Source organism: Rutidosis leptorrhynchoides, unplaced genomic scaffold (assembly GCF_046630445.1).
Source record: "Rutidosis leptorrhynchoides isolate AG116_Rl617_1_P2 unplaced genomic scaffold, CSIRO_AGI_Rlap_v1 contig340, whole genome shotgun sequence".
Lineage (NCBI taxonomy): Eukaryota > Viridiplantae > Streptophyta > Magnoliopsida > Asterales > Asteraceae > Rutidosis > Rutidosis leptorrhynchoides.
Window position 1 is genome coordinate 22,048 of NW_027266580.1, and position 22,685 is coordinate 44,732.

At 36.4% G+C, this 22,685-nt stretch overlaps 3 protein-coding genes across 3 annotated transcripts; all 3 read left to right on the forward strand.

Moving 5' to 3' along the window:
• The first annotated feature begins 1,699 nt into the window (after positions 1 to 1,699).
• LOC139883024 (protein RKD1-like) lies at positions 1,700 to 2,438 on the forward strand. Its single transcript, XM_071867252.1, has 2 exons — positions 1,700 to 1,732; positions 2,100 to 2,438. The coding sequence occupies exons 1-2, from the start codon at positions 1,700 to 1,702 to the stop codon at positions 2,436 to 2,438; spliced, it is 372 nt and encodes a 123-aa protein (XP_071723353.1).
• A 1,690-nt stretch (positions 2,439 to 4,128) lies between these two features.
• LOC139883025 (serine racemase-like) lies at positions 4,129 to 8,080 on the forward strand. Its single transcript, XM_071867253.1, has 7 exons — positions 4,129 to 4,310; positions 4,422 to 4,508; positions 5,283 to 5,513; positions 5,649 to 5,722; positions 5,847 to 5,873; positions 7,473 to 7,635; positions 7,765 to 8,080. The coding sequence occupies exons 1-7, from the start codon at positions 4,129 to 4,131 to the stop codon at positions 8,078 to 8,080; spliced, it is 1,080 nt and encodes a 359-aa protein (XP_071723354.1).
• Positions 8,081 to 20,750: 12,670 nt separating this feature from the next.
• On the forward strand, positions 20,751 to 22,667 carry LOC139883028 (bifunctional protein FolD 2). The gene is made up of 5 exons (XM_071867258.1): positions 20,751 to 20,870; positions 21,044 to 21,227; positions 21,373 to 21,530; positions 21,633 to 21,845; positions 22,437 to 22,667. Exons 1-5 carry the CDS (start codon positions 20,757 to 20,759, stop codon positions 22,665 to 22,667), a joined length of 900 nt encoding a protein of 299 aa, XP_071723359.1. The 5' UTR covers positions 20,751 to 20,756.
• The last annotated feature ends 18 nt before the right edge of the window (positions 22,668 to 22,685 follow it).

Genomic DNA, 22,685 nt, shown 5'->3' on the forward strand with positions numbered 1-22,685 from the left:
CTGTAATAATTTACACTAATCCTTTTCTTTTGGTTTTGTTTTTTACTTAATGATCTACTGCAGGCAGATTTTGTTCAAATTATTACTGATAATTTAAATCTTTTGCTGCATCAAAAAGATGAGAAGTAGTCACTCATCCTAATGCATGCTTTTCCAAGATTATTCAAAATGATTAACTCCTAGTACTTATAACTAGTAATTCATATAGGCTTTACACATGAAATCCTTTTCTCCAAATCTTGACAAACTGTGTGAAAAGAACTTATGAAATTTGTTCAATTTTTTTTTTCTTCTTTCCTTCTTCGCTCCTTTCCGATATATATCATCCCATGCTAAAAAAGACTTATCTAAAATTCTCTCTTATGATTGAATTTATTATTATTATTATTTTGAGTTATGATTGAATTTTTAAGCATGTGAGTACCGTAGAAAGTAATTAAATTACTCCATTATTACTAGTACTAGTAACTCTCACAAAGCGCACACACGTTAACCAATAATAACTTCTCTATCTGTCTCTAGAGTAAATGATGATACTCCTATATTCATGCATAACAAATTAAATTTTCTCTTTTGCATAAATAATAAAACGTCGTCGCGCACAAATTTCTATGATACAGAATCTCTTTCTATAGATTCACATTCACACAGTACTGAGATCACTTAATTTCTATCTATATAGTATAGATATATATTTTCACACAACTCAATCCTCACGATCCATCTGGTTCCTCATTAAGGATCCAATAATTAATTATAGGAAATCTCTCTCTTTCTCATTCTGTGTGAGTAAAAGTGAGTTTAAATTTGCAGTGTATATATGGCGAGTATTAATTATAATACCAGCACAATGAACAACTCGTACTCAAGCTTCAATGAAGTTGGTAATTTTCCATTCAAAGAAGACGACCCTCTTGTTTTCGACTCCTTTGGGCTTCAAGATCACCAGTTTTCCAAGTAATTAAATACAAATCTCTATTTCTATATATATTAATTATACATTAATTACTTGTGTGATCTCTAACACTTTTTTTATTAAGTTGTTTTTGCAGTGGAAATGAGTATTATTATACACCTTCATTCGAATGGAATAATGATGTCTATAATACCTTTGATGCTCTATTAATGGAGAACACTACTGCTAGGCGTCTCTTTACTGAATATGATCAAATATTCTCTTCTAATTCAGTGGACAAAATTATTTTTGAACAGCCAAGTAATATATTATTTTATTTTTTCATTAGAATTGAATTAAATCAGAATATTCTATCAGATGAAACCTAGCTGGCTACAACAATTAATATACGTTTTTTTTTGTTAGTGAATATCACAAATGATGTGTTCCAAGGAGTTTGGAACGGACGAATAGGGCGCCCAGATGAAATATTATTGGATGAGCCTATGATTAATCCACCATTGGTAATTTTGGAGGAGAAAAACAGTATTAACAATATTAATACTAAAGGAGAAGCTTGGAAAGATCAAGATTGGGGTAGGAAGAAGAAGAGAAGTCGTAGAGAATATGATAGGAAGAAGAATACTATGATCATGAAGACTACGTTGTTGACAAAGGAAATGATTTCTCAGTACTTTTATATGCCCATCACAATGGCTGCTAAGGAACATTAACATTGGACTCACCCTGTTGAAGGGGAGATGCCGAGAGTTGGGCATCCGTCGATGGCCACACAGGAAGTTGATGAGTCTTCAAACCCTAATCAGGAATATCCAGGTACATATATTATATATATATATATATTTAAGTTAACTCTAGTGCATTTCTCATCCTTGTTTGGACCTTCATGCATAGCTAGCCAGTAAATATACTACTTGTCATGCCTGAAATATGTATATATATGCGATTGAATAAAATAGAGCAAGAACGAATTTCTTTTTTTGGCTTGATAAAAATCTTCATAAAATACATAATAATTTTTTTGAATTTTGAACGATTCAATTAATAATAATAGAGAGTTAGAGACTATATCATAGAAATGAAGTAATATAATCGAATAATCTTATTTTCCTTAACCATAGTCACTAAATATCACAGAACAATCTTATTAATTTATGCATGACTATACTTGATGTGAATATAGGATATGGAGATGGAACAGTGTGAGGAAAGTGAATGGATGCGAAGAGATACCGTCGAATTGCTGGAAAGAGAGAAGAAATTTATTGAACAAGTGCCTGATTTGCAGCTAAACGAGGAAATTAAGAAGCTAAGACAAGCTCATTTCAAGGCTAATTACAAGAAGAGAAAGGTCATGGGGATGATGACAATGGAAAATCCTGAATATGATCAAGGACGTCAACAACTTCCTTCTTCATCGTCTGCTCCCATTACCTTCTATGGAGTGGATGACGAGCTCAATCCTGGTCTTTTACTGGAATGTTCCTTCTCTAGTTCTAAATTACTCCAGAATTTCAATTAAAATCACGAGCCATATATATCATTTTGTATGATATGGATGAGAATCTCCAGAACTTCAATTTAAAACACTAGCTAGCTAGTTTTCAATTTCTGCTCTTTATCATAATTAATTAAATGGATATGTATATATTAATTTTCCGTGACTATGTGTATTAGGCATGATCAGATCAGATTTTGAGGTAGTTTATATTTGGGGGATATGAATTTGACTATTGGGAGGAGCCCCTTTCAAATTTTGGATAATTTATATTAGGAATTAATAAAAAAAACATATGTACCTGTACATGGAATTTTGTTGTTTACGGTGGTCATATAATCAAGGATAATGTTATTATTGTTAAGAACATTATGATTTTCTTTTTCTAAGAATAATAGAAATTGAATAAGAGATAAATAATTTAGAGAAAAAATAATACTCTTTTCGTACTATTTAAGTAAGTGTTATTTTTGACAGGTTTTTTTCTTAAATATACGTTATTTTGATTAATTTAAAATAAAAATAAAAATAATATATCTCCTTAGTTTATCTATTTTTTTAATTATGTGTATTTTGCACTTTACATATATGGTAAATTAACTTATTTAAACACATAATTTTTTTTTTTACAGAAACACATAATTTTAATGTTAAATTCTATAAGTGATTATACAATATTCATTTACAACATATGTAGAACATATTTGACTAGTTTTTTTTACAAAATAACGAACGGATCCCATATAAAAATTTCCTCAAAATTAGATTAACCACCAATTTTTTCGACACAATTTTCATTGCATAAGCTTCAAGCATGTGCTAAGCTTTATTAAGATATATTGATAATAATATTGCTTCTATCCTAATATTCTTAATCTAAAAAAAATTCCGAAAAAATGACAATTAATAAGAGACGGAAAGAGTAGAAAGAATGAAATGGAGAAATCTTATTAATGTGTGCTTTGTACAAGAAGACATGTATTTATAGGTCTAAAAAACATTATATATATAAAAAAATAAATGATAATGAATAAGAATAAGAGTATGCTATGGATATCTACCAAATAAATATGTTCATAACTCTCTATTAAATATCCATTAAATATGTACATATAAAAATTTTATTAGTAAAAATCTCATAAAAGAAATCTAATAAATAAAAAATATATTATTATATATATTTAAGATAAATTATCTCATTAAAAACTTTATTTCGAAAAAAATTAGTGGGATAAAATCTTAATAAAAAAAATAAGACAACATAATTTTAATCTCTCCCTCATTACAACTCTACATGATATTTTTGAGTCAACGATTCTCAATATTGTTTTTCATTGTCCAACCGGACTTGCTAATGAATGAAATTTTCTGCTGGCGGCTTTAAAAAAAAAAAAAACATTAAGAAGGAATTAGGAAATAAAACTAATTTTTTGAATAGAATCATTTCATTTAAGAATAATAATATTGCTGTCTCTCCTAAGCATATCTTAGACTTATTTATTTCTCTTCTTGAATCATTAGCATGGTATATAATGAATTTCATTTAGAATTTGATTTTTTTTCCTTTTTCTTTTTTTGATTTAGAATATTGTTGATTATTCCTTTCTTATTCTTTTCCATTTATAGTCTCAACCAATGATTAAGTAAAAACTCCTACTTTTCTTTTGATACAAAACAAATTAGTGATTCTAACAAATTAATTAGCAGGTTGAAGATGGAGCCGAAGAGTGAGACTAGGATTGAAGGGTATGCTGCTGATATCTCATCGATAAGAGAAGCACAAGGACGCATCAAATCGTTTATACGAAGAACAGATGTGCTCACATCAAAAACTCTAAACGCACTTTCCGGAAAGCACCTGTTTTTCAAGTGTGAATGTTTTCTAAACGGATATATGTATATATATAAATAAATATATACATAGATCGTTCATTCTATTGGATGTTTAATAAAAACCTGGTACGGTTGACTTTTTTTTTTTTTTTTTTTTAATCTCTCTCTATGAAGTGGATCATTCAAAATCAGAGGTGCTTGTAATGCTGTATTTTCACTTGATGATGATCAAGCGGCAAAAGGGGTCGTAACACAGAGCAGGTTTGCCGTTATCTCTGTCAGTTAATTACTAGCTAGTATATATATTTCACCAGTCGATTGGATGGACAAAATTAAGATCTATTTTGTGATTATAATATGCTATGTTCTTCAAGTGAATAAACAGCCATTCATTAAAATAATCATTTAGAATCTTTTCATTTTTAATTTGACAAAAGATAAATGATATACAATTGTTATTGGCAATTAACATAAAAAAAATTGTTATTTGCAATTGTGTTTTGAGGGATATTTAATTTTATTATATTCTAACCATGCATGGCATGTTGGTCAAGTAGTTGTCTACTCTCTTTATGGATGCAATTCATATAATTGTATGGATAAGGATGATTAATCTTTATGTAGTCCAAATTTTTTATTTTTAAAATATATTATTTTTTTCCTAAACTTTGAGCGAGATGTACTCGCAGTTAATTTTCTTTTACTTGTATAGTTTAGATTCATTTTTACAATTTATTTTTTAAATTATGAGCGAGATGACTAACTTTCTTTGTGTAGTCCAAATTCATTATCACAAATTTTTTTGCCCTAAACTATGAGCATTTTGAAAAGATATAATCATGTATGCTATTATTTACAAAAACAAAATTCATTTGTTTACTTATATCTTTTACTTTATTCATTGTGAGGAAAGAATATTAATTATTTGGATTTTCATTTGTCACTACTACTTCTATAGATATATTTCTTTTAAACCCTAGCTTGCTTATTGTAAGCCCTAATTAAATATGTATTCAATTAATATAATGGAAACAGTGGGAACCATGGTGCTGCATTAGCCTTTGCTGCAAAAATGCGAGGTATTCCAGCATATGTAGCAATGCCATCGATTGCTCCAAAATGCAAATTTGAGAATGTGATGCGTTATGATGCTCAAATCATCAAGTGTGATCCTACTCTTCAGTCCAGAGAGACTACAGCTTCAACTATTGTGCAACAAACTGGCGCTATTCTTATACCTTCCTCTAATGACCCTCGCATTATAAGGTACCAATATTAATCATTCAAACACGAACTGGTTAGTTATTCTTAATTATGAAATTAGTATTGTAAACAAATTATGATTACACAATAATTTCTCGCAAATTAATGACAAGATGCTGAAATATTTTAATTTTGCAGTGGACAAGGTACTATGTTTTTAGAGCTTCTGGAGCAAGTTCCACAACTTGACACCATAATTGCCCCTATCAGTGGTGTGTGACGAGCATACTCAATTTTGATGTAGTAAAATTAGTTGGCGCTTTATTTTTTCAATAAGTGTTTATTTTACTTGTAAATAAAAAGTACTATTAAAAAATTGTTACCTCATATTTGTAGGAGGTGGTATGATTGTTGGAATAGATTGTTTCAAGAAGCTTGTCTGATCATATTTGATTGAAAATTTGATTTGTTTAGAAATGAAGTTAGGAAGAAAATCAAAGATGAAGTTGAGCTTGAAGAAGAAAAAAAATGGAAGAGAACAATCTATTTTGGCCATTCAAGTTAGAAATTGTTTCATGAAGGTTTTAATGAAGCTCTACAAGGATTTGGAAGTAAAACTATGCATCACAACATAGAGCAGAATTGATTCAGGATTTTACAGCAAAGTTACAGAGTTGGATGAAACTGCACGCAGGAAAAAAGTGAGGGACCTTGCTGTAACTGGTTCAAAAGTTAGGGAGCTGAGCAGAATTAAGAAAAACAAGCACGGAGCTACAGCCGTCGACAGAGCTCGTTCAACATATGAAAATGCTCGTATTGATGTCGTCTATCCAACCATGATGTTCAATTGTACTACCATTCATCAGAACGAAAAGTACCAATCGATTAGGGTTCTATTGTTCATATTTGTTGATTTCGGGTATCTTTTATTTCTCTCAATTCTCGATGGATTAATGTAATTCAAAGCTTCATTTATCTTGGAAATGTTGTTCTGAGATGGTTGGTTGAGTCAATTTTATCATATAACTACTAATGGATAAAATAGTTGCTAAAATTGTCGATTGGCCATATGTGACTATCAAAAATTGGGTTTTTTTTAGAGAGGAGATTTCTTGCTTGTTTTAATTCAAATCAATTGCATTGTGTCTTAAGAAGTTGTAATGGAGGTGTATGCAAGATTTCAGCCATGAAGAATGAGATTTGCTATTGAAGAGGCCAATATCAATTAATTTTCAAATAAGTCAAGTGGTGATTTTTATTTTCAGTTTAAGTTGAAGAAAGGTGTTAATGTAGTTTCATTTACAGTAGTATGGTGGAGGTTTCTACATTGGTAGCTGCTCGTTTCGCCGAATCGAAAGTCAACTTTAAAGTCAACTGTTTTAGGCATTGTGTGATCTGATATGCAATTTAGAGGAGAGAAAGTTTCTACTGCAGATTTCTACTAGTTACCATTTCATCTAAAAAGAGAAAAATAAGAAGAAGTGGTGAGCAAGGCAAAATATGGACAGTTTTACAAATTTGGTAGCTAGCATAAATGTCTCTTTCATGCTTTTGCTTTTTTGATTTTTTGAAAAAAATAGGAAATACCAGCTTGAATTGTTCATTTCAAGTAGTAGGATTTTATAGAGCAATATATATGCTCCCTTGTACTCATAAACACTTTGAGTCGAAATATGCAATGAAAAATCAAAAGCTCCATTTTTCTTATTTTAGCTTTTATTACATATCAGTAGTACACTATTGAAGTAATCTAATCCGTTCTTCATTTAAATCAGTTTCCTAACATCAAATCACAAAAATCCTTTCAGTAGATTAGATTATAGCATCAAAATCGAATAAAAAATATTGATATGTTCTGTTTTGGCTTTGTTACATAGTTCTAGTTTTCATATTGATGTTTTCTGGTCTTGTGTTGAATCTGTGTTGATTTTGTTGCTGGATTAGTTTCTATTTCAACAGGACTGTTGCTTCTTCTTGGTTGGGAGCTTCGGTTCTGATTTCCAACAATGATATCAGGAATAGCATTGGCTGCCAAGTCTATCAACCCTTCGATTAGAGTTTTGGCTGCTGGACCCAGTGGAGCAAATGATGCATTTCAATTCGAGGCTGCCATTAAGATTATTAGATTGCCTGAAACCAAAACTATCGCTGATGGACTTCGAGCATTTCTTGGAAATCATACCTGGTAATTGACTTTTTTTTTGAAGAATACCTGGTAATTAACTATATATATATATTCTTTTAATGTCATCGAAATAAATAAAATGTACCTGCGTCGTAATAACTAGAAACCAATACTAATATTGTATATCAGGCCTGTTTTACGAGATCTGGTTGATGACATCATACTCGTAGAAGATGATGAAATTGTAGAGGCCATGAAACTTTGCTATCAGGTTCTGAAGGTTGCCGTGGCACCAAGCGGTGCCGTCGCGCTCGCTGTTGTATTGTCTAAGAGCTTCCTGAACAATCCTATTTGGCAAAATGAGTGCAATCGCATTGGAATTGTATTTTCAGGAGGCAATGTGGATCTTGGTGTTCTCTGGGAGTCATTGAGAAATCTCGAAACGCGACGTTTTCTTCCTAATACCTTTCTACAAGTCACTAGCTACACACATTTGAATTACTAGCCATTAAGCACTTTATTATTAAATAATATATTGTAATAGGATTGTATTACAAATTATGGTCAACCTAACGTTTTTTCCCTCGTTGTTATTACATTATTACTGTCAATTTTTCTTCAATATGCCCTTTTTATATTGACAATTTTCGAAAGTGAACATGTTATATCTTTTTCGAAAATAAACTTTTTGGGAATCATAATTCTATTAATGAAAAATAAAATTAATTAAGCTAGTCCCGAAAATTAAATATTCGGAAATATTGTTTATTAAAATAAAATAAAATAAATTATTGGGCAATTATACGGCAATTATTGCCAACTGCCTGAATTAATTAATATTTCCGTAAATGTCATTTCCGGGAATATGTCCAATTAATTCAGCGTTGCCAACTACCCGTCAAATCAATGTCTTACCCGGAAATGGCATTTTCGGAAAAAGTTTTTGCTATATAAACCACCGGAGCCGGTTTCATTTTCTCATTCTTTCTTCATACTACTTCCTTTAATTTAGAATTCATAAATTATATATGAGTTTGTATTTTTATTAAATATGTCTTCTCATTTGAATTTATATTAGAGGAGTTCCGTATAATTTGTGGATGGCAGAATCGTGGTGGGTAATTTACCCGACGCAACACATTCCATCAATGATATGATGATTTTTCATAGTTAATGTGCAATTATGCTGGGATTCGAAGAGAAGAGATACAATTGAATCTTTTTTATGTATACACGAATGATTACGGTGAAAAATAATGTATCTTAATCAATGATGATATTACAATATTATTGATGTATCAATATCATTCTTGGAGTCGTGACTTATTCATCAGCTACCATCTGATTCATAATTCGGGACGATCATCAAGATTCAATGCCGGGGGAGAGTCAAGTAGTAGCCCTCGCGGACGAAGGGGATATGAATCCTCCGAGGAGGATTACATTGTTCCCCGCGCAACAGATTATCATGTGTTCAACAACATGGAAGGACCTGATGAGGTAACAAACCGCCTCATTCCTACTTCACCAGAATTATAATCTGGTGACCCTAGTACCATAACGCTGGGAACGTATTTTTCGAATAGGGAAGAGCTTCAAGGTGCGATAGCGATCTGGTCAACTAGGCGGGGAGCAAAATATCGCGTGACGGCGGCAGAAAAGACAACATGGGCTGTAGAATACGTAAACCGTCCAAACAAACGTACTAGAAAGCCATATACCGGTATTGTATGCAACTCGAAGATCCGGTGTAACGACTGCGTCTAGCTTAGACTGTTGAATGAGATTTTCGATTTTCTTTTTCGCGTCAAATCGAATTATATCGCATAATTAGATTTTAATTGAAACGAGTGAGATAAGTGAACCGAATCGTTACGACGTCTAGAATTTAATTCGTATAAGTTACCACAGAACGAATAAATTTACCAAATAAATTTACCAAAAAGGAAAAAAAACCACGTGGTATGTACAATAGAGTCACTCACGCACACACTATGGAAAAATGTCATATTTGAATGACACAATTAACATGCAAAGCTATAGAAAATAGCCCGCTATAAAACTAAAACCGATTGACTCATGATAACTTTCAACAAGACTTATCCTCCAAAATTATCTCTCCGTAAGTATCCAAAATACAGTCAAAAAATTACACAGAGATTCTATTATTGAAACCAAATCAACACAGAGTAAAAGAGTGAAGAATCTAAGCTTAAAGAGAAAACAAAAGCCAATATTAACTCTGTCAGAAAAGCCACCGCCACCGACGAACCTCCAATCGAAATCGAGGACTGTTTTAAGTTCGGCAGAGCTTCAAACCAACATAACAGAGGGAGTCGCGTTGTACCTACCAGAAAGCGTGACGAGCCACCATTAAATCGAGCTCCGGTGAGCCCTGGCCGAGACAAACCGAACAAAACAAAGCCGAAAACCATTGAATCGACGCGTGAACAAGGAGAACAAGCCATCTTCATCGTCGTCGACTCGAGGAGAACGAGCGCCGCCGTCAACACCGCCGTGCTGAGTCTTCAAGTTAGTTTTCACGTCAATTCACCTACCCAATCATACCGATTTTTACATAAAAAATCCGAACCTAGTTTTATCTTCCGAATCTAATAAAATCATTTTTACTGATCCTACCAAATTTTTACAGTAGGTAAAATAAACTGTCCTGAATATAATATATAAAAATTGGATTTAAAAGTGATCAGATTAATTTTATTTCGATTTTTGAGTAATTTAAGGTTTAAAGAAAGGATTTAAAAGTAATTAATTGTTTTAAAAATTATTTGAAGTAATAACTCAGTTAAGAAATTTATGAAAAAATGATAGTATATTATTTTAAATAATTTGGAATATTGTCTGAAGTTTTCTAAATATTTTTCTATTATAAAAGTATTTAATTCAATAATTAGATTAGAGAAAATTGATTATAGACTATAATTCAAGAAATGATTTTAAAGGTAAAGATTATATAAAATAAAATAGATAAAATGTTTTAAATTTAAATTAGAGTTATTACGAAGAGCGTGACGCGTAGAATTTAATTCGTGTAATTTCTTTCCAATAAGCATAAGTACATAAGATATTAATAATTATTATTTCGATAGGTCGATAAATTGCGACGGTATTAGGACGGAGACAAATCGAGGAGCTATTTAAGTTGAGAGTTACTTTGATTTTCTCTATGAATATATTTCATTGTTTTACGAAATATATATTACTATGCCATATAAATGATTTATAATTATCATTTTGCTTTATGCTTTATTTAAATATATGGCATAAATATGTATTATAATTTTAAAACTGGAGAGAACCTTCAAAATGTATAAAATTAATGTTTTTCTTTTATAATTTCGTAAAGCAATTTTTCGCTTTATTACAAGTATTATTATAGCAAGTTTATTAGCAAGTTTATGCTTTAATATAATTATTAAATAAAAAAACAAGTTTTGCTTTATATACGTATAGTATATGAAGAACCCAATAAAGAATGTTTTAATGTAACGGAAATGAGTACCGGGTCCTTGTGACCCATTGTTGAAAGTCTGATCAGATGGTACGATTCCCCTAGTAGGCTTACATGCTAGTTGGAGATCGTACCCGTGTGGAAGGGTATACGGTAGGCTAGGATACTATAGTAGGCCGCTACTACTATTAGTCATCCCATGTTTTTACTGATGGGTTCGACGTTTTCCTAATAAGTCTTCAAGATTTCTGTTTACAGAAATACGTATAATTATCTAAAATGTTATATAAAGTCAAGTTAATTAAAGTTTAATTGAAAATCAAGTTGAAGTTTTATTCGAAATTTATTAAAATATTTTCAATAAAAACCTCACTAAGCATTATAGCTTACGTTTTCGAAAAATATATGTTATTTCTCTCCAAGTTAAGTGGCGAGCTTGGGAAGAGAAGCTTAGCGGCATTTCATCATTATACGATAGCGCATAAGGTGGGCTCCGCGGCATTAGAAATTTTCCTCGACATCTTGGGTTTCTAAGTTATAATCTATATGATGTTTTCGTTAAGACATTAATATGTATAATTATGCGTGTAATAGACTTGGCTTGGCTAAATGCGACTTGAGCTAATATGATGCTATGTTTAAAAGTAACGGATAATCGACTGAGGTTAAGTTAAGGAAATGAATAGTCTGTACCGTTTCCGATCCGAGAAGGTGGTCGGGAGCGGGGCCCACATCCGGGCCTCGTTTAGGAGCGAATATTGTACATGGCAAATGACTGTCTGGTGTGACGGGCACAATTGTGACGGAGCAAACAACGAACGTAAAGACATGAATATTTCGCAAAATCATGTTCTCTAGGTCATATTGGATAAGATTCGCGATCGTCCAAATTACCCAATCAAGTCCATTGTTTCCGACTGTGAAGCAACATACGGTTGTAAGATTGGGAGGAAAAAAGCTTGGGACGGTAAGCGAATAGCGATGAACCAGGTCTTTAGAGATTGGGAGGCAAATTTCCGCCAACTGCCTGGTTACATGACAACTCTTGAACACAGTAACGATGGGACGAAAGTGCAGTGGAAGTTCAAGGAGGACGGGATTGTACATAGCAGGAAGAAGATTTTCAGGTAACAATACATGTTTACTGAGCAGGGTAATATGAATTTTACACTGTATACTTATAATGGTTATTTATTCAGGTACGTATTTTGGCATTTTGATGCCACCGGACACACATTTCAACATAGTCACCTGGTAGTTACTGTTGACGCAACGCATCTTCGTGGGGCATACAAGGGAAAGGTGATTGTAGCGATTGTGAAGACTGCCAACAGTAGAGTCGCATCAGTCGTATATGCCATCATAGACGAGGAGTCAAGCATAGTTAGTATTAGTTCTTAAAGTACCTGAAAAAATACGTTCTACAGGATACATTCACATGCATCATCTCAGATCGTCATTTAGGCATCTTGTCTGCTATCGAGAAGCTTGATCAAAAATTTCCAAACTGGGGAGTTCACAAGTAATGATTACACCACTTTAATTGTAATTTTAAATTCATATTAATCCATTAATTAATTACTGCATCTACACAGGTTCTGTATAGAGCACATTCGTGCTAATATGTTGTCAAGCGTCCCCAAAAAGAAAGGATTATTTGGCTTATGTTGGGCCGTGAGTACCGAGTTGGATGAGCGTAAGTATATGAAGGCATGAAAAGATCTTGCAGAGATGAGTCAAGCTACATGTACGTATCTCCAATGCATTCCCTTGGAGAAGTAGATATTGTTCCTAGACGGATTCCACCGATGGGGCATAACTAAATCGAACGACGCGGAGAGTTACAATAACGTGTTCAGAGGTGACCGTTACTTGCCGATCTGGGCGTTCGTCCAGGCCATGCAAGCAAAAGCTATGGCGATTATTGTCGACGAGATGCAAAAATTCAATAGATATAACCAGGTGCTTGTATGAATACCGACGGAGGCATTCACGACCAACAAGATGCGTGCCAGCCGATACGAAGTATCATTATATCCAAATGCTCTTGGACATACATTTAGTGTGAGATCTCCGTCATTACGCCTCGGAGTTCCCGGCAATCAACATACGGTTCGATTTGAATGGAGTTCATGCACATGTCAACAGTGGACACCTTCAGGATCCATTGTTCTCATGCAATGGCCGTTACAAAGGCACTCAACGTCCTGTCACATTCCGCATGCTCAACTCTCCAGAATGTTCTAGAAGCCTCTGAAATGCTCGAGATGAGTCAGAATGTGGTAGAACCAACTAGATCCAATCGGAACCAACAAGAAGACTTCGCATCGTGCTAGAATTTTCCGGAAGGATCCACACACTTGTAGAAGGCTTCCTGCATGTTCTAGAGCTTCTAGAAACTTTAGAACTCTCTTGTATATACTCTAGAATTCTCTTGAATAGAAATCTCTAGAATAGTTGTAACCTATATAAAGGGGTAAACCACTCATTTGTAACTCACACAAGATTTGAGAGCAATACAAAGCATTTTCGTAACTAAGACATTTCTCTACATTCTTCAAAAGCTTCCGCAAAGGGTCTAAAGGCTAACTTAGCTTTCAAGGGGTAAAATTAGCTAAGTGTCACACAGACTTCACCGAGGAAACTCAAAATACATGACAGGTGGTATCAGAATCTCTCTTATGATGGCCGAAAATGACGACAAAGTTGTGGAGAGGAACACGGAGAAGCAATCCAAGAGTAAGAGGGATCGATCCGTTGATCTTACGTTTGGTGCACGACTCAATAACTTGGAGGAACTTGTAGCCGGAGGGGAAGAACGGTTCCAAGTGATTGAGCTAGGATTAGAGAAACACTCACGGGATGTGGTGGATCTCGGTGAGAAGATTGCTCATTGGGTTGAGGATCTACAATCCGAATTCAAGAATCTAAGCTTGGGTCTAAGATCTAACATGGGAAAACTCGAGGAGAAGCTTGCGAAGTTCCGTGAGGAAGTTCTTATCCGAAATAATTTCAAGGACATTATCGCCGAGGTTAAGAATGATGTGGAGAAGCTACATAGGGAAAATGTGATGTTGCGCAATGAGGTAAAAAGGCTTCTGCTTGATCACTCCACCTTGCAAGCTACGGTGGTAGGCTTGGTGTCGGAGATGGAGTAAATTAAGGTAGCCACACGGGGAGGGAACATGCCATTGATCACTCAACCAGCGGCTAGGGAAGAAGTTCCCAAGCCAAAGCACTACAATAGGGCTCGTAGTGCAAGGGAAATTGATAATTTCCTATGGAATACAGAGCATTATTTTCGAGCTATGGGATACTTGGATGACGCCACGAAGCTTGATACGGCTTCAATATACTTATCCGACCTTGCTATGCTATGGTGGCGTCGAAAGGTTGAGGATGTCCAAGGGGAAGGCTATACCATCAAATCGTAGGGTGAATTCAAGAAGGAGCTCAAGGCGCACTTCTATCTGAAGAATGCGAAAAACGAAGCTCATACTAAGCTTCGAAAGCTCAAACAAAAGAGGACTATCCGAGAGTACATCAAGGAGTTCTCCGAGCTTATGTTGGAGGTGCCGAACATGTAAGAGAAGAACACGACTTTCATGTTTATGGATACGCTTGCTGGTTGGGCACAATTAGAACTCAAGCATCAGGGGGTTCAAGGCCTTTCAGATGCTATTGCCGCTGCCGAAAGTCTTACGGACTATCGGAAGCCCGAAGAGAAGAAGAATCCGAAAGGTAACCAAGCCAAAGGTGGGGGAGCGAGCAAACCACCAAGCAAGGAGAACCAAGGGGCCTCGTCCAAGCCATGGAAAGGGAAGGAGCCGTCGCGGGGTAAGGATTCCGGATTTAAGCCTATTTCTTGCTTCTTATCCACTGGACCTCATCGGGCCATGGAGTGTCCGATGCGAGCCAAGTTGTCGGCTATGATGTTGGATAAGAAGCCGACAGATTCGGAGGACGCCAAGATTAATTCTCTCCACATTCTTAGCGCTGTCCAAGCAAATGTGGACGAGGATGAAGGTGGGAGCTTGTTTGCCGATGTGTATATTACCGGACAACGCCTTAAAGCTCTCGTCGACATTGGGGCGTCTCTCGTTTTCATCAAGGAAGATGTCGCAGCCAAGTTGGGCCTCAAATGGAGAAACGCCTTTGTGAAGGCTGTGGACTCTCCTTCGACACCTCTAGTGGGCTAGCACCGAGAGTGGAGCTGCGGGTCGGAGAGTGGGTCGGATGGACGACTATGATCTTGTCATCGGACACAAATTCATGACCAAGATCAAAGCCGTGTTGGTACTGTTCAATAACACGATATGCATCCTTGATGGAAAAGGATGCTCGGTTCCTATAGAAAGAGAGAAGGACAAACAGAAGACTTTTTTGGCAATGTAGCTTGTCAAGGGAGTCAAGAAGGGAGAGCCCACATTTCTAGTCGCCTTAAAGAAGGAGGAGTCGGAAGGGTCCGACACGATGCCAAAGAAGATCCAGGAAGTCTTATCCGAGTTTGCCGATGTAATGTCGGATAAGCTTCCCGATAGGTTGACGCCATAAAGGGAAGTCAATCACAAGATAGACTTGGTGTCGGACCCTATCCGGTCCAAGAAAAGGAAATGACGACCTAGTGCATTGTTTGCGGACTTGGAGGCATTATCTCTTGGGATCCAGATTCGTGGTGATGATGTACAATGTGGCAACGAGTTACTTTTAAACCTAAAAGAAGATCTCTCCAAAACAAGCACGTTGGCAAGATTTCTTGGCAAAATTCGACTATGAGCTATGTTACAAATCGGGCTAATGTTGTTGCGAACGCTCTTAGTCGGAAAGCAGAGCTCGCTGCCATATCACGGGTATCTAGTCAAGGCACTCATGGAGCAAGCACAACCCGAAAAGACTCGACGCTTTTGGCTCGAAGATGGCCTGGTGTTCGTACAAGGACGGCGAATATTTATTCCACGCTATGGGAACTTGAGGCAGGACATCATAAAAGAGTCTCATGACTCCAAATGGGCGGGACATTCGGGGATGCAGCGGATGGTGGCCCTCATCGAGGAGAACTATTTTTGGCAACGAATGAAGGAAGACGTGGAAACTTTTTTCCGGACTTGCCTAGTGTGCCAACAAGACGAGATGGACCAACATCAACAAGCCATATTGCTAGAGCCACTTCCTACTGCGGAGAAACATTAGGGAAGCATTAGCATGGACTTCATCATGGCACTGCCCAAATCGGAGGGAAGTAGCTCTACTTTGTTGTTGTCGAACGATTCTCCAAATACTCCGTGTTTATCTCGTGCTCTAGGGACTGTCTAGCCAAGGAGGCAGCGGGGCTATTTTTGAAGCATATGGTCAAGTATTGGGGCGTTCCGAGGACGATCGTAAGTGACCGCGATGCTCGCTTCACGAGAAAATTTCGGAGGAGCCTCTTTAAGCTCTTCGAGTCGTAGCTTAACTTCTCAACAAGTATGCATTCGCAAACAGACGAACAAACGGAGCGAGTGAAACACTTATTAGAGGTTTACTTACGGCACTATGTGAGTGCTAATCAAAAGGATTGGGCAAAGTTGCTCGACGTGGCCCAATTCGCTTATAATCTCCATCGGTGTGAATCTATGGGGAAGTGTCCATTCGAGCTAGTAATGGGGCAGCAGCCGCTCACTCCAAGTGCCATCGCATCAGGTCATACCGGGAACAATCCGACTGCTTTTCGAGTTGCGCAAGGATGACAAGCATGGAGAGAATGGCCTCTGAACTGCCTTGAAAACTCGACCATGGAGGCTGCCCTGGCGGTGGATGGAACGACAATCCCCATACTTGACCTGATGCCTAAACCCATATGAAAACTACCATCAACTGAGTGGTGTTGAGGCACAGACTGTTGATAACCAACGAAAGTGGTCGGCTACGGCTGAATACCAGCCCAAAGACCATCAAAGCTATACTCGACAAGATGTACAGGGTCGACAGGATCGACATGATGAGAGGACCCTGAAACATCATACACCGTGGCCTGATGTGTGAGATGTGGAAATGCTGAAGTGGCATCCGCTAAATCATCGGACGTAAATGTCTGGGACGTCATAATATGCTGGAAGCTCATGTTCACAGGTCCAAAAAATAAATCATCGCTCCTCATCGGTGGTAGGATATGGAATATAACATCCTGCTGATGATGTATGACGATTATGATGTGAAGATCCTACATGATGGGAGGATCCAAAATGACGATCAGATCCTGCATGACAATTGGATCCTGTACGACGAGAGGACCCTGCATGAAGAGAGGATCTTGTATGACGATCAAATCATGTATGATGAGAGGATCCTGTATGATGAGAGGATCCCGCGTGACGATCAGATCCTACCCGATGAGAAGGTTATTCCTCTGGGTCTTCGAGCAGCTGTAGTAGGAACAAATCAATCTTGTTCTGACTTTTATCTGGGAAGAAGCAACCAACAAGCAAGAAGGTGACATGACATCTTGCCCTCTGTAGCGCCTCCTCGTCTGAAATATGAACACGGTGGTGATGGCGCTCCAAATGCTCCTTAAGGCTAAAGAGCCTAATAGCAGTCTTCCCATCCCTCTTCGGGCAATAACCCAACAAGTACTCGAGATATCTGTCGATGTCGGAGGGATAAGACTCATTACCATAACAGGTAAACCGTCAACACACAGGCCTAACAAGACCGCAACATCTTGCAGTGTGATGGTGGCCTCGCTTATCGAGAAGTGGAAACTGTGAGTCTCGGGCCTCCATCGTTCCGCCAGTGCCGTCAGCAAATGATGGTCGTACTCCATATAACCGATAGTGGATACCAAACCAAACCCCATCATCTCTATATATCTCATAGCCTGAGGTAGACGATAATCATCATCCCTCATATACTCCCAAAAAAAGGAGTCGGCTCTCCTAATAAGCAGTGGCGTATCCGCCCCCTGGTGGGACAAATAAATGTGACGCGATCTATGTGACGGCTGAAACCACAATAGATCACCCTCAGTAGGTCCCTGCAGAAGTCAGGAAGATCTCTCCGCCATAACCTGTATAGAAAAAAAAATTAATGAGTTCTTTAAAATAACGTTTCGGCAAATATACTTTTCAGTTATTCACGATCTACTCCTCCTACAAAGGAATAAAAAAAATTTGATCCTTGTACTATTATAAATGAACAATTAAGGCCTCATACTACGGAATTTTTTTACAGCAAGTCCACATACTTCTATAAAATAACATTATCATGCGTAAAGTTTTCACATATTTCCAATCAAGTCCTACATTTAAAAATAATAAATTCGCTCCTCAAACTTTAAAATAAATGCAATTTAAACCTCGTACTTCCGATAATATACATATATATCAGCCCCCACACTTCTTTAAAATAACATTTTGGCCATACACTTTTCAATTTTTTTGTAATCCAGTCCTCATATTTTACAAACTTATAAATTTAGTCCATGCACTACAAAATATATACCATTAAGACCTCATACTTGTTATACATTTCAACTCAAACCCCCATAGTTCTTCAATCTAACATTCTGGTCACCCTAACCTACAAACCGAACCAAAATAACCACCCGAACAAAAAAAATCGGACCAAAACACCTACCCTAACCTACAGATTGGACCAAACTTACTACCCTAACCGATTGAAACTGCAAAAGGTGCAATAAAACATCACTCCGGCAACATGCACGATGGATTTTGTTGAATCCGGCAAGTTTGAATCAAATTTGAAGAAAAAAAGGGGAAAATACCTTATTTAGAGTACTCGGCTATGGAAAACGAAAAATAGTAGACTTAATTGGAGGAATCTTTGCCGGAGAACAAAATTAAATCTCCAGCCGTCGTGATTTTGGCTGTGTTTTGGTCGATTATAGCTGAGAAAACGAGAGAGAGAGAGAGAGAAGAGAGAGAGAGAGAGCGTGAAGATGAAAGAGACACCGTTTGAAATTTTGTTACAGAAAGTCCCGGAAATGTCAGACATGGGATTCAAATCCCAAAAATTTCTCTTACGTGAATAAAATTCCCGGAAATGTCAGTCTCGTGAACTAATTGCATGCCACCCTAAGTCGACACGTGTCATTCCCGTAATTGTGTTACCCGAGAATTGATTAATTTAAGTTGACCATATTTATTTTTTCTTAACTGCTGTAATTAAATTAACATTCCCGGGAAAGATATTCGCGAGACATGTATATATGTTTACCTAGCCCATAATCCCTTATTTCATGTCGAGCTTTTAGGGTGCGTTCGTTTTGCGGTTTCACGGATGCTCGAGCATGCTTAAGCATGCTTAAACTTGCTTAAACTTGCTCCAAACTGTCTCGAAAAACGTGTTTTTTGCCATTTTTAGTAAAAAACACGTTTTTCGAGACAATTTGGAGCAAGCTGAAGCAAGCTCGAGCATCCGTAAACCGCAAAACGAACGCACCCTAAAATTTAGCTGTATTTTTATGATTTCTTGAATTTTTCTTATGAGATTTTGAGGTTTTAAGTAACTGTTATAGTTGACTCCTTGTCCTCGAATTTTATAGGTTCACATTTAATTTCTTATACTTCAAAATCGTAGCACTCCGATGGCATTTGACATGGTAGTTGACGATTCATTATCTATTTATCTTGGCTAACATTTAAGTTTAGCTTATTCAAATGATGAAGAAATAGATTAATATTGGATTATTATTGTCACCTTATGTTTCGTCAAAGAAACGAGTAAGAGTGGAGCGCACGCTAATTCGATCGGATTCTTGTCGAAATCTGGAACGGAAAGAGGTCTGATGACTATTTGAGCGTCTACGACCTGAGACCGATCTAGCAAGACTCACCTCAAGATCGGAGATCAAGTTGTCATCGTGGAAGAATGATCTATATATCTAAGAGAATATGGCCTTTTTATGTGTATAGTATTGCTTAGAGAGATTAGATATCTCTTAGGAATGTGTTAATTATTATCAAGGAGTTTATATAGGTTTTGAGTCTCGTCTAATATGACCTAATTGTCTCTGAGTATTTCTAATTTAAATGAGCTCCGATAGAACACTATCGACTATTGGGCGTTCATGACTCGCCGATCGGGCTACGGTGTTCCGTAACCAATTTCCCTATCACGATATATAATTTTTTACAAGCTCTACTAGCAGAGTTCATATTTGCGAAAATGCATAACTATCCGCTAACGAATGAGCTAGCGAAGCATTGTCTTCCTCATTTAACCATGTAGCTTCTATTGATATGGAGTGAAATCATATTTACCTTCAGAAAGAAAGTTATAACATGGACTTATACACGCTATACTTTTCTTATTTTCTTGTTAGCACTTTGTAAATCCCATGGAATCGATCATAAAAAGAGATCCACCCATTCATAATAGTCTTCCCAACAAGAAATACAAGACATCCTCTCAAATGGCCATTCCCAAACTTTGGATTAAAGGAGAGTGCATACTGATTTTAAAACAGTTCTCAGACAACCAACTGGCCCGCCCAATCGCCTAGCTAGATGTATATGCTGAAATGTAAACTTATGAAGTTTGAGGATCTGATATAAACAAATATATAGTTTAGGGACCTTTATATCCGTTTTCTTTCGTTTCATCTCATTACTTTTCTGTTGACTTTTTGTATTGCTTTCATTTTGCATTATCTAAACTCATATCAGAATTATTTCAAAACAAAATAAAAAACTCTTATCAGAATCTTTCGACTATGGCGTCACCGTCAGATCATAAGGCCACCATAATCGACGGCAAAGCTGTTGCTCAAACCATACGATCTGAGATCGCTCAAGAAGTCCGGGAACTCTCCGACAAATACTCCAAGGTTTGATTCTCGCAGTGTGCTCCTGAAGACGAATTTAATAGTTTCAGATTAACATATTGAAATTTTCTTACATACTATGGAATATCTGTGTTACTTTCTTTTCTGCACTTTGATTTTTTCCCCAATTTTTGTATTTATTGTTTTGGGATTGCAAAATTGTATGAATGGTTTAGGTCCCAGGACTGGCTGTTGTTATCGTGGGTAATAGGAAGGATTCTCAAAGCTACGTGAATATGAAGAGAAAAGCTTGTGCTGAAGTTGGGATCAAGTCATTTGACATTGACCTCCCTGAACAAGTATCCGAACCTGACTTGGTCGCCAAAGTGCACGAGCTGAATGCCAATCCAGATGTACATGGTTGGTTTCTTAGATAATTTCTATTTACAGTTTCATCGTGTTCGGTTAAAAGAACGGTCATGCTGTATGAGTTTCTGCACCATAATCATCAATTTCTGTTCTTTTGGTGTTTACAATTTAAATGTATGTGTTATTGTATTGATAGGTATACTGGTTCAACTTCCTTTGCCAAAGCATATAAATGAAGAGAAGGTTTTAGGCGAAATATGCATTGAGAAAGATGTCGACGGCTTTCATCCTTTGAACATTGGCAAGCTTGCTATGAAAGGCAGAGATCCTCTCTTCCTGCCTTGCACTCCTAAGGTAAACTAGAAATTTGATACTGATTCATTTCAAAATTTTCTTTTTTATTGTACAAATTTCTTTTGTCATGCATATTGATTAATTTGTAACTACCATTTGCAGGGATGCATTGAACTTTTGTCACGAAGTGGTGTAACTATAAAGGGAAAAAAGGCTGTTGTTGTTGGTCGAAGTAATATAGTTGGGTTACCAGTTTCACTACTGCTGCTCAAAGCGGATGCCACAGTTACCGTTGTCCACTCACGTACTCCTGACCCAGAAAGCATCATCCGTGAAGCTGACATTGTTATTGCAGCAGCTGGACAAGCAATGATGGTAAGTAGAAACCATTCATGTATTTCTATTCCTTTGTATATCAACAATCTGCTTTAAGTTTTAGAATATCTCTTCCTTTCGTTTCATTTAGTTTATTTATTGCCTTAAAAGTTTGGTCGATTAAAGTTTAGACCAGTTTCTAGTTTTTCATCGCTTGATTAATAGAAAACAAACTATTCATGTATTTGTGTTCCTTGATAGAATAGAACATCAATCTGCTTTAAATTTTGTAGTACTAAATTCATTTAGTTTATTATGTTTATTGGCTTAAAAACTGGCTGATTAAAGTCTATACAAGTTTCTTGTTACCATGTGCCCAAGTGGCTCGAATTGTAGAAAACAAACTGCTAATAAGTATTCAAGTTTCTTGCATTCTCATTTCATCGTTTGTTGTTTGGGTAAATTTCAAAAGCTCACCGAAAAAGCTCAACAAGTGTTTTAGCAAAATGCAGTTGCTAGACTTGGGCAACATCTAAATACCATGTCCTTTCTCAGATTTGTGTTTTTTCTTTTCTATGGAGTCTTTGCCGATGGAATTAGGCTTGGTTGGTAGAAAATGAGATATCAGGAACTTTGTTTCTTCTTTTTCAGGTAAAGGGCAGTTGGATTAAACCTGGTGCGGCCGTTATTGATGTCGGGACAAATGCTGTTGACGATCCAAGTAAGAAGGCAGGATATAGATTAGTTGGAGATGTTGATTTCCTGGAAGCTTGTAAACGAGCCGGACACATTACTCCAGTTCCAGGCGGGGTTGGCCCAATGACTGTCGCGATGCTGCTAAAAAATACATTGGATGGGGCAAAGCGTGTAATTATGCAATGAGGAACCAACTCTGTTTAT